This window comes from Pyxicephalus adspersus, chromosome 4, assembly GCF_032062135.1.
Source record: "Pyxicephalus adspersus chromosome 4, UCB_Pads_2.0, whole genome shotgun sequence".
Taxonomy (NCBI): domain Eukaryota; kingdom Metazoa; phylum Chordata; class Amphibia; order Anura; family Pyxicephalidae; genus Pyxicephalus; species Pyxicephalus adspersus.
In genome coordinates, this window is record NC_092861.1 from 1,754,548 (window position 1) to 1,770,388 (window position 15,841).

At 44.0% G+C, this 15,841-nt stretch overlaps 1 protein-coding gene across 8 annotated transcripts in view; it reads right to left on the bottom strand.

The window, feature by feature from the left end:
- NCOA1 (nuclear receptor coactivator 1) overlaps positions 1-15,841 on the bottom strand; it is a 121,797-nt gene that overhangs the window by 19,527 nt on the left and 86,429 nt on the right. For 5 of the 8 annotated variants that reach the window (XR_011920190.1, XM_072407213.1, XM_072407212.1 and 2 more), the window contains exons 11-13: positions 13,511-13,549; positions 8,195-8,354; positions 3,689-3,865 (exon numbers count right to left, since the gene is read on the bottom strand). Coding sequence is in view for 7 of the 8 variants with exons in the window: in XM_072407213.1 (XP_072263314.1) it covers positions 3,689-3,865; positions 8,195-8,354; positions 13,511-13,549 (376 nt within the window). In the remaining variant the exon portion in view is untranslated. The remainder of the gene's footprint in view (positions 1-3,688; positions 3,866-8,194; positions 8,355-13,510; positions 13,550-15,841) is intronic. The other 3 variants (XM_072407215.1, XM_072407217.1, XM_072407218.1) reach the window with 2 other exon arrangements.

A 15,841-nucleotide genomic window follows, 5' to 3' on the forward strand; every position in this document is an offset into this window, starting at 1 on the left:
GGATGGGGGGCAGCTCCATATTAATGGCCAGGATGGAGAGCAGCTCCATATTAATGGCCAGGATGGGGGGCAGCTCCATATTAATGGCCAGGATGAAGGGCAGCTCCATATTAATGGCCAGGATGAAGGGCAGCTCCCTAATATTGGGCAGGATAGGGGCAGCTCCATATTAATGGCCTGGATGGAGGGCAGCTCCATATTATTGGCCAGGATGGGGGGCAGCTCCATAATAGTGGGCAGGATTGAGGCAGCTCCATATTAATGGCCAGGATGGGGGCAACTCTATATTAATGGCCAGGATGGGGGGCAGCTCCCTAATCATGGGCAGGATAGGGGCAGCTCCATGTGAATGGCCAGGATGGGGGGGGGAGCTCCCTAATACTGGGCAGGATTGGGGCAGCTCCCTATTATTGGCCATGGTGGGGGTAGCTTCATAATAATGGCCAAGGACATGCAAATACCATCCTGGAAAAGATGTATTGGAACACACATTTTTGAGGCTTCCTGAATATTGTAAGCTTTGGGGATGATGGGCCCACGGAAACGTGGTTGGTTCATTTAAGATAATTTTAAAAAATTTTTTATTTGCTATTGAATTTGCCTTATTCTGCATTATTTAGGTGGGTGACAACAATATGTACGAATTGTGTTCCTACGTTGTCACTATTTTACACGGGCTTCTGATGGAGACTGTTCATACATTAACCAGATACAGTCCACTGGTGTCACCATAAGAAAGCCCAACCAACCCATCTATTGAAGTGCATGGTAAATGGAAACGTCTGCAGGAGATGGCAGCACCAAGATGTAAGATGCAGCCATTGTTGAAGTGCATGTTGATAGGACAAGGCTGCAGGAGATCAGCATCACCATGCAAAGGATGAAAAAAAGGTGAACTACTTCACGCTTTAGCAAACTAATCCCCATCCAGTGAGGGTTTCAGATTCACTTTAATCCCTGAGTGTTCCTTGGAGGAAACACAAAATTTGCATTGATCACTAAGCCTGGGGACAGACAAGAGGACCTGCGTGTTGGGGCACAGAAAATAACTGACTTTCATCTGCAGCTATAGATTTAAAGCTGCTGGATGCTCCACTTTCCATGGCCCGGTGGGAGGACGTTAACATGCACATATGTACTTCAGTCACATATCAAATTTTCTGCTCGCTCCTCCATATGCAAGCGGTGGTAATACAAACAGGTCTGAGATGAAAGCCGGATGCCCCATGGGGCCGACTCTGTGTTTGGGCGCTTACTGTGCAGATTACAATTAAAAAGCCCCGTAATAAGCCGGGGTTGTCTCTGCGCACAGCCGCTGTGACACAATTAGCTGCAGAGGAGTGCGACTGATTTGTGAGGACCCCAGAGGAAAAGGGAACCTTCGTAGCCCTCCTGAGGACGGGGTCAGACTGTGCCAAGTCACTCCCCTAGTCTCACCTAAAACTGGGGAAACACAATATTCAGGCATAGGTAATGTTTGTTGCTTTTATTTTTTTTTTTTTCTCTCTCTCTCTCTCTCTCTCTCTCTCTCTCTATATATATATATATATATATATATATATATATATATATCAGCCACAGATATCCTCCACCAGCATGCTGCACATATGTGTGGAAACAGTGGCCTCTATGCAGAGATATGTCACACTCCCTGCCAAGTGAGAACTAAAGCTCTCCAATCAGCAAAGCTTGTGCTCCCAGCTTTACCTCCGACTTGGCAGAGGGCTTGTTGGACTTCTGTAGAGAGACCACTGCACCCTTGTTTCTAGGTAGCATTTTTACCTTTGGACAAGTCGGCCAGGTGGGGCTTGTGAATCCAAGCTTGCCTGGTCTCTGATATTTTTCAGAGTGAAACCACATCACTCTATGAAGTTAGTCATTCCAAGGGTAATTAAAACTGGGATCCCTCAGCTCTATGTCAAAGATGCCAAAAGATGGAGGACCCAGGTTGAACGCATGTGGAAAAAAAACAATCTTGGGTGCTTGAAGGACCAGGGTTGAGTTCCTTGTTGGAGGAACAAAGTTGCTTTTCTGGGCCAAAAATGTAGACAGCTTGGTGGACCAAGGTCAAGTGTCAAAAACCAATGTAGATAGTTTGGAGAACCAGAGAGTACTTGTGCCAAAAACCAATGCTGGAGCTTTGAGGACCAAGGTTGAGTATCTGGGCCAACACCAAAGTAGGGGGCTTGGAAGTCCAGAGTGGAGTGCTTGTGCCAAAAACCAATGTAGAGAGTTTGGAGAACCAGGATTCAGTACTTATGTCAAAAACAAATGTTGGGGCTTGGAAGACCAAGGTTGAGTGTCTGGATCAAAAATAATATAGGGGCTAGGAAGACCAAGAAAGTTTGATGGACCAAGTGTCTGTGCCAAAAATATGAAGAGCTTGGAGGACCAAGGTTAAGTGTCTGTGCCAAAAAACAACTTTGGGGCTTGGCAGACCAAAGTTGAGTGCATGTGCCAAAATCATTGCAGGAGGTTTGAGTGCTTTTGTGAAAAAACAATGTAGAGAGTTTAAAATGACCAAGGTTAAATGCTTTTGCCAAAAAGGAATGTGGGGGTTTGGAAGACTAAGGTTGAGTGTCTGGTCCAAAAACCAATACAGGGGGCTTGGAAGACTAAGGTTGAGTATCTGTGCCAAAACCAATGTAGGGGGCTTGAAAATCAAAGGTTGAGTGCTTTATCCAAAAACCAATGTAAAGTTTGAAGAACCAAGGTAAAGTGTCTGTGCCCAAAACCAGTGTTGGGGGCTTGGAAGACCAAGAATGAGTACCCGTGCAGAAAACCAACATAGAGATTTTGAAGGGCCAAGGTTGAGTGCTTGTGCCAAAACTATTGTAAGGAGCTCAATTGACCTACAGTGACCATAAGTGCTTTTGGCAAAAACCAATGTAAAGAGTTTGGAGGACCCAGGTTGACCAAGAACCATGGTTGAGTGTTTATGCCAAAAACTAATGTTGGGGTTTGGAAGACCAAAGTTGAGTGTTTATGCTAAAACCAATATAGGGGGCTTGGAAATTTAACGTTGAGAGCTTGTGCCAAAACCCTATGTAGAAAGTTTGAAGGACCAAGGTTAAGTGTCTGGCACAAAACCAGTGTAGGGCGCTTGAAAGACTGAGATTGAGTGCTTGTGCCAAAAACCAATTTAGGGATTTCGGAGGACTAAGGTTGAATGCTTGTGCTAAAACCATTGTGGGGAGCTCAAAGGACCTAGGTTGAGTGTCTTTGGCAAAAACCAATTTGAAGACTTTGGAGAATCAAGGTTGAGTGCTTGTGCAAAAACCATTGCAGAAAGTTTGGTAGACCAAGGTTGAGTGCCTTTGGCAGAAAACAATGTAGAGAGTTTGAAGCACCAAGGTAAGTACTTGTGCCAAAAACCAATGTTGGGGGTTGGAAGACTAAAGTTGAGTGCCTGTGTAAAAAAAACAACGTGAGGAGTTTGGAAAACAAAGGTTGGGTGCTTGTGTTAAAACCATTGTAGGGGGCTTGGTGGACCATGGTTGAACACCTGTGCCAAAAACCAATGTAGGGAGCTCAAAGGACCAAGACTGAATGCCTGTGCCAAAAACCAATAGAGTTTGGAGAACCAGGAATGGGCACCCTATTCTACATCATCCCTTCCTGAGTCAGAAATCACCTTTCACACAAAGTTTTACTAAATGTAAATGTCTGGAATCTTCTTCATACATACCGGGATCTGTCTGAAAGGTGTTGGTCCCCGACACAGCTACCCGACTCTGCTCCGGAGTAAGTCCAGACTGAGGACTGGTATCATTAGGTGCGGGGAACGGGTTCAAGTCCATGTGCACAGGATCCATTGGATCACAGAATCCGAATGGTGACTGATTGGCATCAATGCCATTAAAGTCTGTGAACACAGGAAAATAAAACACATATGGCTTTCATTATTGCCAAGGCATCACCCAAATTCTTTTTCGCATTATGTTTGGCCGTCAAGACTCACTGATTACAGTTTTCCTATTTTTTGTGAACCTGTTTCATAGTTTCCTACAAGCCAGTAACAGCACTTCCTGTTGCAGGCTGACAACGGTAAGGCGCTGCCTCTCAATTGGTAACAGAGTTGTCACCTTCTCTGAGCACTGCTTCAATTTCAGTGGAGCAATTACAGAGGCATGCACGGAAGGCTGACAACGTTGCCACTAATTCAGAAGCAGATGCCTAGCGTTGTCAGTTTTTTTTTATGGTCAGGATTCAAATATCCAATAACTTGCATCATTTTTCCCCATCTAGGTTGGCACAGGCAACACAGACCCTTCCCTTTAAGACGCTTGACATAAAATAGGACAAACAGCTTTAGTATTTCTGCAGGTTGCTCCGAGTTTGGAAAAGACCCAAAACTTTCTCTACCCCTCAGAGCATGAAAAAACTTGCTTGAAATTCTTCAGACATTCCTCTCCGCTTATTCCCACCAGAGATTTTCATATCAGATTTATTAACCCTTCAATAACGGGCAGGAATCAAATCCTACAGCTGGAAAACCAGGGGGGTTCTTTATCATGGTGTGGAGGAGATAAAATTTTTCTACTGACCAATAAAATAAATAAAGGAATCGAATTGGACACCGGGGCTGATGAGAATGCAGATTTGGCCTGGCCAAGTACATGACTGTATACTGAGAATAAAATGTATTGGAAATATGGCATTGTAGTGGTTGCTCCCATTCATTGGATCTGCCCCCCATCCTTCCCTTTAGTCTTGCACCCCTGCACCTCTCTTGGATTGATTTTGCTTCCTCTGAATTTCTGCACCCTGTGAACTTTAGAAGCTGCAGAAAGTCAGACCCGACTCATTTCCTGGCTGGAGGATGTCCATCATTATCCAGCCCCTTCCTTGCCAGTCTGACAATCCCTGGCCCACCACATTGGGACTTAGCATTGCATATAGGTGGTCTGTATGCAAATACAGCCTGCCTAGGGATGTCCATTCCACCCATTACGGGATTTTTATATATGCATAAGGGGCCACCCCACTGCTTGCATCAGGACTGGGGCCGGGTGCTGTGCTGTATTCAGGAAGCTATGCACAGCTCCCTGTTGGCTCCTCCTACCAGAAAAAGATCTGCTTGCATTGAACAAACCCAGCCGGGCCAATCAAGATGGCCAAAGATCGAAATTATGAAGCGAAAGAGGAAGAAGATGGCATCGACGTGCAATGAAACTGGGACAAGAGAGAATAGTGGGGTTTGTTTCTGCAGAACCTCTCCACCGGGTCACAGTCTGGCCTAGTATAGAATACGTTTTTGGAACCAGCATGTTGAAAAATCAGTGAGCTAGAGCCAGGCGGACTATGAGTTCATAGGGTGCCATTGGCCTTGCACACAGCAATGAATTGTAGGAGCCGATGACTTCAATCTCCAGCGTCCTCCCGGTCTATAGCAGTAATCAAATCTCCCTTTGACGCTGGCGTGTAATAAACACGGCACAGAAGGCCATTGCGACGTCCTCTGAAAATATTTGCCTTGCATACACGATTGCTAATTTCTGTAACTCTGTCTAACGTTTCAGCCTCCGCCAGTTCTGATGTTTGTTTATTTAAGGCTGAAAACCAGGATATGACTGCATCGAATTTCTGAAAACAAATTAGAATATACAGTAAGTAACATTCATTTTTTTTTTTTTAATAAATATAGAATCTCGGCAATGCGATGGGAGGAATTTACTTTTCCCTGCAGAGAATGAGAACGCGGCTGGATATTATAAAAGAGGAACTTGGGCATCGAAAACCAGATGTAGGAAAAAAAACATGGAGAGCTTTAAAGGGACTGCGTTCAGGATGCTCTGATTAGCTAAAATTCTATGGAGATCACAAACATATGGATTGTTCAGGGCTAAGTGACCCCATTGAGCGCTGGTACGTGGAAAAGTTGTGTATGTGCTACATGGCGCTCCGCTTTGATTGACAGCTGGAATCAACCAATCGGAGGACGAGAACTGTAGCCAACCCAAAACGATAGGGTAATGTAATGGCAACTGTACAGAAGATAACAATGGGCGGGATATTTCCTCAATGTGAAATAAAGTCTTCCACACCACACTTTCTTATACCCAGTCTATATTTTTGCCCCACCTTACCCACCTGCCCCAATCACTCACCTAAATCTCCAGCCATGGCCATCCAAGCTATGAGTCTTTGGTTTCCTGATAAGTAATATGGAAAGGTCTGGGCTGCAGTGCTCGTATCTTGTTCATGATGGGAAGTCTCCTTACGGGGTTTTAATGCAAAACTGGGAAATTGGGGTTTGGTTTTGGCACCGTTACTTGAAGAGGATTATGAACTCCCAGGAAACCTTTTTCATTATATATATGTCAACTTACAAGTTTTGATTGGCAAGGTTTCTGAATTAGCCACCCATGAGCCAACCAGATCCAATGCATCCAATTCATGTCAGATAAGACCTTGACCTTTACTAAAGGTCTATAGGAACTAATGTCCATGGTCAGGTGGTTTGTAGAAGTTGCAAGTAGAAGGTTGCTCCAAAACATTGTAGAAAATGTATTATCATTAACATCATTGACTATGTTGGTGGTTCCATCTCCATCTAGAGTGCTCATTTTTTTCCCGGAACGAGACACCAGGCTACCAATGACTTTTGACAGCATCCGGCATCATTCATTCACTTCAAAAGACTCTAGAGATTGTCTTCCATTCTCCCAAGCAAACCCGCTACTTCTCTCACCTCCTCAAGTTGTTCTGTAGGGCAAATAGATTAATATACAACCCAGGCAGAAGCTTTAAAAACTCCGGGTCTTCAAAGTTGGTGGACCTGGTTGACGTAAGCTTCTGTATTTCACCGGTCTTGAGAAACAGTTTCCCGAGGAACATGGCCCCCACCTCATGTTTCACCACCATTGGGGTCACATTTTACTTACATGGTAGGTCCAGTTGCGGGACTCGAATGAGGTTGTACTTGACAACCTCTTCAAAGCTTGTCCTTCACATCAACCATGTTTTCAAAGTTCCTCCTCATCAACCAGTAAAGAAGAAAATATTCCTCCAATGACTGAACTTTGCAATAATGGGAGAAATGGGGTCATTTTCTATCATTGGCACCTATTTTGTATACATGTGATCCTTCTATTAAACGTTCAAATGCTTTTACTAAATCTATTAATCTATGTCAATGCAACTCCACCCATCTCCTCGTACTGAGCCAAGACAATGCAATATTAATCTGGACTAGTCTGTAAATGGTTTTACCCATGCAGTATTTCCAATTGCCGATTTTACATACCCCAGCTAGCCACTAGAGGCTACATATCAGTGTGGAAATTAGGTCCTACAGCAAAAACTTTACAGTAATGACTCTTTGCCAAAAACCCAATAAAGAAAATGTACTTTTGGTTTGAGTGGTGTCTATAATTTACTCCATGTCCAGCAGCTGACTGATGACAATACCAGTAAAGGCAGTGCAAGGACCTCGAACAAAAACAGACGGTAAATATCTGGATGTTGTGCTGGAGAATTATGACCCGTAGGGAGGCGGTGAAGCGACTGGAAAGGGTGAAAAGGAGCGCAGCCTTCGGCTTAGTCAATATCATATATCAGCAGCATCCTCCTCCCATCTGGGCCATCCATCAGCCTTGTCCTCCAAAGTCAGGACAAAATTAGTATTAATGTTCAGGCCTCTTAGCGGGTCACTCCTACAAATCAATGCCTTGGCACTGTGAGACAGAACAACAGACCCCTATGGCCTGCAGATCAAGGTGGAAAGGGGGAGATTTATGGGGACCAAAATGTCTTAAATAAACTTTGACAGTGAAGACAAGGCTGAACGAGGAGTTGTTTTTCCTTCGAAAGCTGTAATGGGATCGGCTTTGTCCCTTCAGATGAAAAAGTCATCATCTAAAAATTCAGTCCATGGCAATAAAGGACAAAAGGAGAATGGAGCTGGGGACATTGCTCCACCATTGGCCTCCGCGTCATATGGACGGCACCTTAGCCATTTACTTAAAGGTCTTTTCTCAATGATGGAGGGGCCAAACTTTTTTTTGTAGGTTTTAGATAAAGTACGGAACGTTTAGAACATCCACCAGTCAGTTGACCATTGGTGAAGGGCTTTTGGTCACTAAAACAATCTTTGTCCCCACTTGCTACCAGTCCTCACCCTCTGTATAAGAACCCGTGTGCTATAAATGTCTGGCTGGTTTTGGCAACACCAGGAACAAGGTATACGTACTGTTCATTCCAGAAGGTGTCCTGGCCACCACTCCAGTCTGTAGAGATGTAGGTAGGATCTCTGTCTTCATTGGTAAACCGGCATCTGTCCTCTCAGAAGCTCCAAACGCAGGCAGCTGGGATGGTAACATTGGTTGCAACTGCCCAAACTCTTCCGAGAACTACAGGAGAGCAAAGAGAATTGTATGGTTAGTGAAAATGTAAACTTTTACCACCATGGAATATACAAATTTAATATTATAGGGACACTTGGCCTCATATAATGTTATCCAATCACAAGCCAGAGATGGTGGCCACATCTGGCAGCCATCCATAGTCCATGGTTTCTCAACCAAGGTTCCTCCAGAGGTTTCCTGTGGTTCCTTATGAACAAATTGGACCTCTTGTTAGTTTAAGTGACACCAATAGTCTATTTGGCTAAGGTGACATTCTTTCCAATGGGCAGCAATGTAAGAGGCATTCTTCTAATTGGCCACCATGATATAACTGAGGATATAGAAATGATAGAAGGGGTTCCCAAAGACCTGAAAGCTATTTCAAGGGTTTCTCCTTGTAAAAAGTTTGGCATTGTTTCTTAACCAATGGAACCCTAAGGTTCCTCCATTGGATGGCTGGGTTTCTTGAGATATTTAGCCAATTACCACTAACACTAGTGATCTTTTTGGGTATCTTCCTGCTGACCACCATGTTAATTGGTGAGGGTTCCCCCCTAGTAAGAAGGATGAGAAAGCTTGCTGTATGAGCAGCTTTGACCTTCTGTATAAAGGGTCACTCAATCTCCAATCACAAAAGTAAATATGATGCAACTTGCATTAAGTTATTGGAGATTTGGTGGCTTTTGAGGATACAATAGAAATAAAATATCTCTGGGAAAGGGAGGATCCTTTATCTTTCTGAATATCTGCAAAAACCATCCCTATTTAATGTACAACACTGCGTAATATGTTGGCGCTATATAAATCCTGTCTAATAACAATATTAAAAATAAAAACCAGTCCACATTGACCTCAGTGTTTCACTTTTTTTTAACAAAAAGCAGTCACTTGCTGGATGGGCAACATTGTCACCATAGGACACTGTTAGGACTACAGAACAACTCCGCCCCTCCTTTTCTCCATATAATTGGACCAGTTGCTTTGGGTTTCAATTATTTGCATGTGAACAAATGTCTCCATGCTTTCATGTTAAATGGCTTTTAGGGTTTCTCCCCATTAGTAGTCATCGCTCACGGAAACCTCTGTATGATCTGCAGCTATACAGTTATACGGATGGCTTCATGTCTAACCATCCTCCATCTTCCTGGCTGGGTATTCAAAACGAAACTCATTCTGAATCAGAGACCACAACCTCAGCTAGAGATCCCTATCAATTAAAAGTTCCTGAAAGCAAAGGGGGCATTTACCAGCACAAGAGACAGCCATGTGCCAAAAAGCTTAAAAATAACAATTCAGAGGAAACAGCAAATCACTGCATGGCACCAGGACATGATGCAGGGGGACCGGGGGGTCATAAATAAGGGCCGTCCTGGCAAACAAAACTGGTAGCCATCAGCAGAACTGGGTGATGGGGAGTTCTAGGGTACCATTGGGACTGGAAACAGTCCAATGCAAGGGGGCTTTACTATAGAGCTGAGAATTTTCGTGTTGGATGAGGATGGGTATTGCCTGTTATAAAAAAAAATTTTGACCATGTTTTTGGTTTAGGGCGTCAACCAATCAGGCGGAAGAATGCCGAACAGAGGATGCATGTCATGCATCGGAACATCCTGCAATCATAAATCAACCACCCAATGTGTCTCTATGAGGTTTGCTCCCCTCTGGGTGTGGATCAAGCTTCAATAAAATGAAATAAATAACAATACTGAATCATGATTGTGCATTCCAAAAAGAAGGGAAACGTCAGCTGATTATTGTGTTTATAGACAATCAGTCATCATTGTAAACTATTCATTCTACACAGATACATCAGCAAGACCACAACATTTAAAATAAAAAAAGAGAAGGGTAATGTGGAACACCAGCTTAAAATCTGCAAGAAAAGAATGGAGAAAGGTTCATTTTTTAGCAGATTTTGAGATTTTACAGTATTGCTCCTAACCAAAAAAATGCACAGATCAGCCCCTGCTCCAGCTTCTTGCTTTGTGCTACATGCTGCAGGGAGAGGAAGCTGAAGAAAGATTTCTTCCTGCCTGCAGCAGATTGCAGATATCATTTCACCCTGGACAAAGTCACTTCGTTTTATAGGGATAAGCATGGTATGGACTGTGATAGTAAAGCAGGGCCAGAACAAGGCAGGTATGCTATACCCCGATGTGGCGGCAAGTAAAACAGTTGCTGTGGGTTGGTGTCATTTACCTATTTGGTTAGTTTGCTGGGTAAATGTGAAATGTCCAAAGAAATCTCAGTGGAACATGCCTGCTATAAGTTGGTGGTGGCAGCAGAGAGATATGGACCCCACTTTTGGTGAAGACCCTTTTCTGTTCCCCCATGACTGAGCCCCGGGGTACAAAGCCAGCTCCATTAAGACATGGGGTCACCAGTTTGGTGTGGAGGAACTTGAGTGTCCTGCACAGAACCCTGCCCTCAACCTTACTAAACAGTTCTGGGGTGAATTGGAATCGTGATCCATGTCTTCTCCACTTTCAGTACCTGACCTTACAATTGCTTGTTGGAAGATCATTTTGACTTGGGCATTTTAAAAGTAGCTTGCAAGCCAAAAAAGTGTGGGCACCCCTGGTGTGGAGGAACTCACATGTCCTGCACAGAACCCTGACCTCAACCTTACTGAACACCTTTGGGATGAATCGAATGGAATGAATTCTCCTCCACTTTCAGTACCTGACCTCACAATTGCTTCTTTTCCAGTGGAGGGTCCTGTAAATACAACACCATGCAAAGACATTGCAGACAATTGTGCTCTTCCAGCCTTGTGGTCATAGTTTGGTGAAAACTCTTCTCTGTTCCCCCCTGACTGAGCCCCGGGGTACAACACCAGCTCCATAAAGACATGGGGTCACCAGTTTGGTTTGGAGGAACTCGAGTGTCCTGCACAGAGCCCTGACCTCAACCCTACTGAACAGCTTCGGGATGAATTGGAATGGAGATCCAGATCTTCTCATCCAACATCAACACCTGACCTCACCAATTGGCACAAAGTCCTACAGACACCCTCCAAAATGTTCCTAGAAGTGTGGAGGTTGTTATGGGGGGGCAACTCCAAATTAATACCCATAGATTTGTAATGGAACATCCAACAAGCTTATATAGGTGTGATGGTCAGCCATTCAAAGCCAGGACCATAAAAACATGGTGTGACTAGGTTGGTGTGGAGCAGGGGTGCCCAACAGGTGGATTGCGATCTACCGGTAGATCGCAAAGGTGACGCGAGTAGATTGCAGAGCCCTGCCTTTTAAAATAATCTCTACTGCGCACAGGGGTTATTAAATCAAAGTTTTTATTGTTGGTAGATCATTTTGACTTGGTCATTTTAAAAGTAGCTTGCAAGCCATAAAAGTTAGGCACCCCTCGTGTGGAGGAACTCACATGTCCTTCACAAAGCCCTGACCTCAACCTTACTAAACACCTTTGGGATGAATTGGAATGGTGATCCAGGTCTTCTCCTCCACTTTCAGTACCTGACCTCATAATTGCTTCTTCTCCAGTCCTGGTAATACAACACCATGCAAAGACATTGTGGACCCCTGTGCTCTTCCAGCCTTGTGGTCACAGTTTGATGAAGACCCTTTTCTTTTCTCCCATGACTGAGCCCCGGGGTACAAAGCCAGTGCCATAAAGACATGGGGTCACCAGATTGGTGTGGAGGAACCCAGGTGTCCTGCACAGAGCCCTGACCTCACCCTACTGAACACCTTCGGGATGAATTGGAGCCTATATAGGTGTGATGGTCAGCCATTCAAAGCCAGGACCATAAAAACATGGTGTGACTAGGTTGGTGTGGAGCAGGGGTGCCCAACAGGTGGATCGCGATCTACCGGTAGATTGCAAAGGCAATGCGAGTAGATTGAGGAGCCCTGCCTTTCTAAATAAACTCTACCATGCACAGGAGTTATTAAGTCCAAGTATTATTGTTGGCAGATCATTTTGACTTTTAAAAGTAGCTTGCAAGCCAAAAAATTGTGGGCACCCCTGGTGTGGAGGAACTCACATGTCCTGCACAGAGCCCTGACCTCAATCCTACTGAACACCTTTGGGATGAATTGGAATGGTGATCCAGGTCTTCTCCTCCAATTTCAGTACCTGACCTCACAATTGCTTCTTCTCCAGTCCTGGTAATACAACACCATGCAAAGACATTGTGGACCATTGTGCTCTTCCACCCTTGTGGTCACAGTTTGGTGAGGACCCTTTTGTGTTCTCCCATGACTGAGCCCCAGGGTACAAAGCCAGCTCCAGAAAGACATGGGGTCACCAGTTTGGTGTGGAGGAACCCTGACCTTAACCCTACTCAAAACCCTTGGGATGAACTGGAATGGTGAGCCAGGTCTTCTCCTCCAATGCCACCAATTGGCAAAAATTCTCAAAAATTGAAATTGGAGGTAGTGGGGAGGAGGGCAACATGGTTTTGGAAAAGGTAATCCTACAAGTTCAAATAGGTGTGACGGTCAAGCGTTCTCAAACATTTGACCATTGGAGAAAAAATTTGGGCTTGTTGACTTGTTTTCACTTCATGGACACCCATGCTTAGAGCTTTAGTCACCCGCCTTTTGGGTGGCACAGAAAGGAGGGCACCCGGACCAGCGGCATGTTAAACAGCCCCTATTTTACCAAAGACAAAAGACGGAGAAGGTATTAAGATGGAAATTGTCAAGGCGGATGAATTTACATGAGGGGGTTTACATCATACGACATGGCCGGACTGATGAATGAGCCATGAAAAAGCCATCAGGATCCAACCGATTTCGTTCCTGAAGGCCTTTTACAAAGATGATTTTTGCCGTCTTTTGTCAGGGAGCTCTCCATTTATTTATTGAAATTCTGAGCCGATGATTTAAACGTATCGTTCCGCATTTGTGAACTGACGGATGAAACCTCTGGATAATGATTCGGGGCTAACGAGTGCAGCAGCGCCGCAGTCACGTTACAGAATTCATGCTGGCCTTAGCGATTCTCATCGCCATGGTGCTTGTTGCTTGGTTGCCTTGCATAATGTGTCTGATGTCTAAACCCAGTCAGGTCAGCAAACAACATTCACGCTCATTTTTCCATCAAATTCATCCATCCTTCTTAAAGGGGACCTGCGCTACACGGTGGTAACTTAAATCACTTGGGAATGAAGAGTAACAGAAAAGAATACTTGCCCTTTTCGGAGCAAATGCTGACCCGTGCTTCCTCCAGTGCTGTCAACAAAAAAAAAAAAAGGTGTTTAGTCATGTGACATCTTCATCAGACATATTCCCTGTTATGTAAGCAGCACTAAAAGGATCATAGAGCAGCATGTTCCCCAGGAAAGGGAAGTAGTTTAACTCTTAAGTCGAGTTCTTAAAAAATGGCCGAATAGGCTTCATTCTAAAATGATGGATAGACTATGGATGGAAATATTGATGTCTATTTAGTAAATGTAGGTATATGTATCAGAAAGGACACAAAGATCTGCAGCTCCCCCATAGGAATTAAGGATATGAGCTGAGAGTTCCCTCGTATGAATAGTTGCTCCGTTACAATTTATTGATAAGGGAATTGCAGGGAATTTGTGGAAGGTGGCCCGCGCTGGGCACCATGGCCCATACTACAGCAGCATGGGTACAATTGTAAGAGATTACAAGAAAGGAGATTACGAATCTCTCAGCCGCTTTATCCTTTCACATAATTAAAAGCTATGTAGACATTTTATACAGGGGCAACGTGTGGGACCATCGAACGGACACCTAACCCCTTCCTGGTATTATCTGATGACACAACCTGGACTCCTTGTAATATCATTTACTCCTAAAATTCTCCCTTTAACTAACTAACACCCCCCACCCCAGGCAATGCTAAAATGTACTCAGTCATGCAGATAGAGAGTTATGTGAGTTTGAACTTAAAGGGAGATCGGGGGAGAGAGAGTGCAGGAAAGACAAAAAGAGAGAGAGAGAGGGAGAGAAGGGACGAGAGGACGAGAGAGAGAGAAATGAGAGAGAGAGGAGAAGGCAGGGAAGAGGCAAAGAGAGAGAGAGGGAGAGAGAGATAGCAGGCAAGAAAAGAGAAATACATAAAGAGAGTGTTAGGAGGAGAGAGATTTGTCAGGACTGACAGATTTCATTTTATTCCATGGCTCTCACAATCCCATGATAAAGGAGAAGGGAACTGTTTTGTGGAATATATTCAGAAACAAAGATGATATGAGCTCATCCTCTCCAGCATTCAGACACAATTCCACACTTGTCTGTCATCCTGCGGCAAATATCGGCCCTGGAGCAGCTGACTAATCCCTGGCCGGCACTTAGGTAGAAGAATTGGTAGAGCGTCCGATGTGTCATACATGGGATCCGGTTTCCAGCTCTGGGACGGCCATACAGTTCACTCCTAGTCCAGCTGGCTGCAAATTGGGCCGAAGCTGAGACAATGGAACGCGAGAAATTCTTGCAGGAGGCTGCAGTAGCACCGAGCGCACGGTAACCCAATATCTGGACGTGACTATCGCCCAATAACAGGGCTGATAAACAAGATGGAAGGACCCCGGCTATTCACAACATGCTTATCAAAGGGTTGCAGATTTACAAACATTGGCATCTTAATAGGTTAAGTGGATCTAAAGCCAAAAGTTTGTTTTTCTATTTTGGTTACCGCTTTCTTTTTTTTTTTTTGTCATATGTGTCCAATAAATGGGATTTTCCAGGCCGGCAGATACTACAGAAAGTGAGAGAAAACTTCCCAAAGTTAAGGAAATCCCTCTATAGTGGTATATCGCTATATTATAATTGTATGTGGGAGTTCTCTAGTCATCATTGCTATTCCTTCCTACTGGATATGAAGAATGGTGAATTTCTTTTCTTGGATTTAGATTTCCTTTATGTTTTCTAAAATTTCTGGGAATCAAACAAAAACATGGGGGGCTCAGGAGCATGCAGACCCCAGAATATTGTCTCCTTCCCAGTCTATGCTGACAAAACTAGGCCACAACAAAAAGCAAGCAAGCAGAAAGAGCAAAAGAATGAATGAAAAGGAGCGAGTGAAAGATAGAAAGAGCAAGTGAGTGAGCGTAAGAAAGAAGGAACAAGCAAGCAAGCAAAGGAAAGAGTGAGCAAAAGAAACAAAGAAAGAGCGAGAGAAAGAGTGAGAATTAGAAAGAAAGAAAAAGCGAATGAGCAAATGGGAGAGCGAGCGAAAGAAACAGAGAAAGAGCGAGTAAAAGAAAGGAGTGAGCAAGAGAAAAAGGAAGAGCAAGAGAAAGAAAGAATAGGCAAGAAAGCAAATGAAAGAGCGAGCAAAATAAAGAGCAAGCGAGAAAGAAAGAGAAAAAGTGAAAGAAAAGTCAAATGAGCAAAAGAAAGAAAGAGAAAGAACAAAAGAAGAACAGCGAGTGAAATAAAGAACAAGCAAGAAAGAAACGAAAGAAAACAAGAAAGAAAGAAAAGAAAGCGAGAGAAAGAGTGAGCAAAAGAAAGAAAGAGTATGAGTGAAAAAAAGGCAAAAGAAAAGAAAAACAG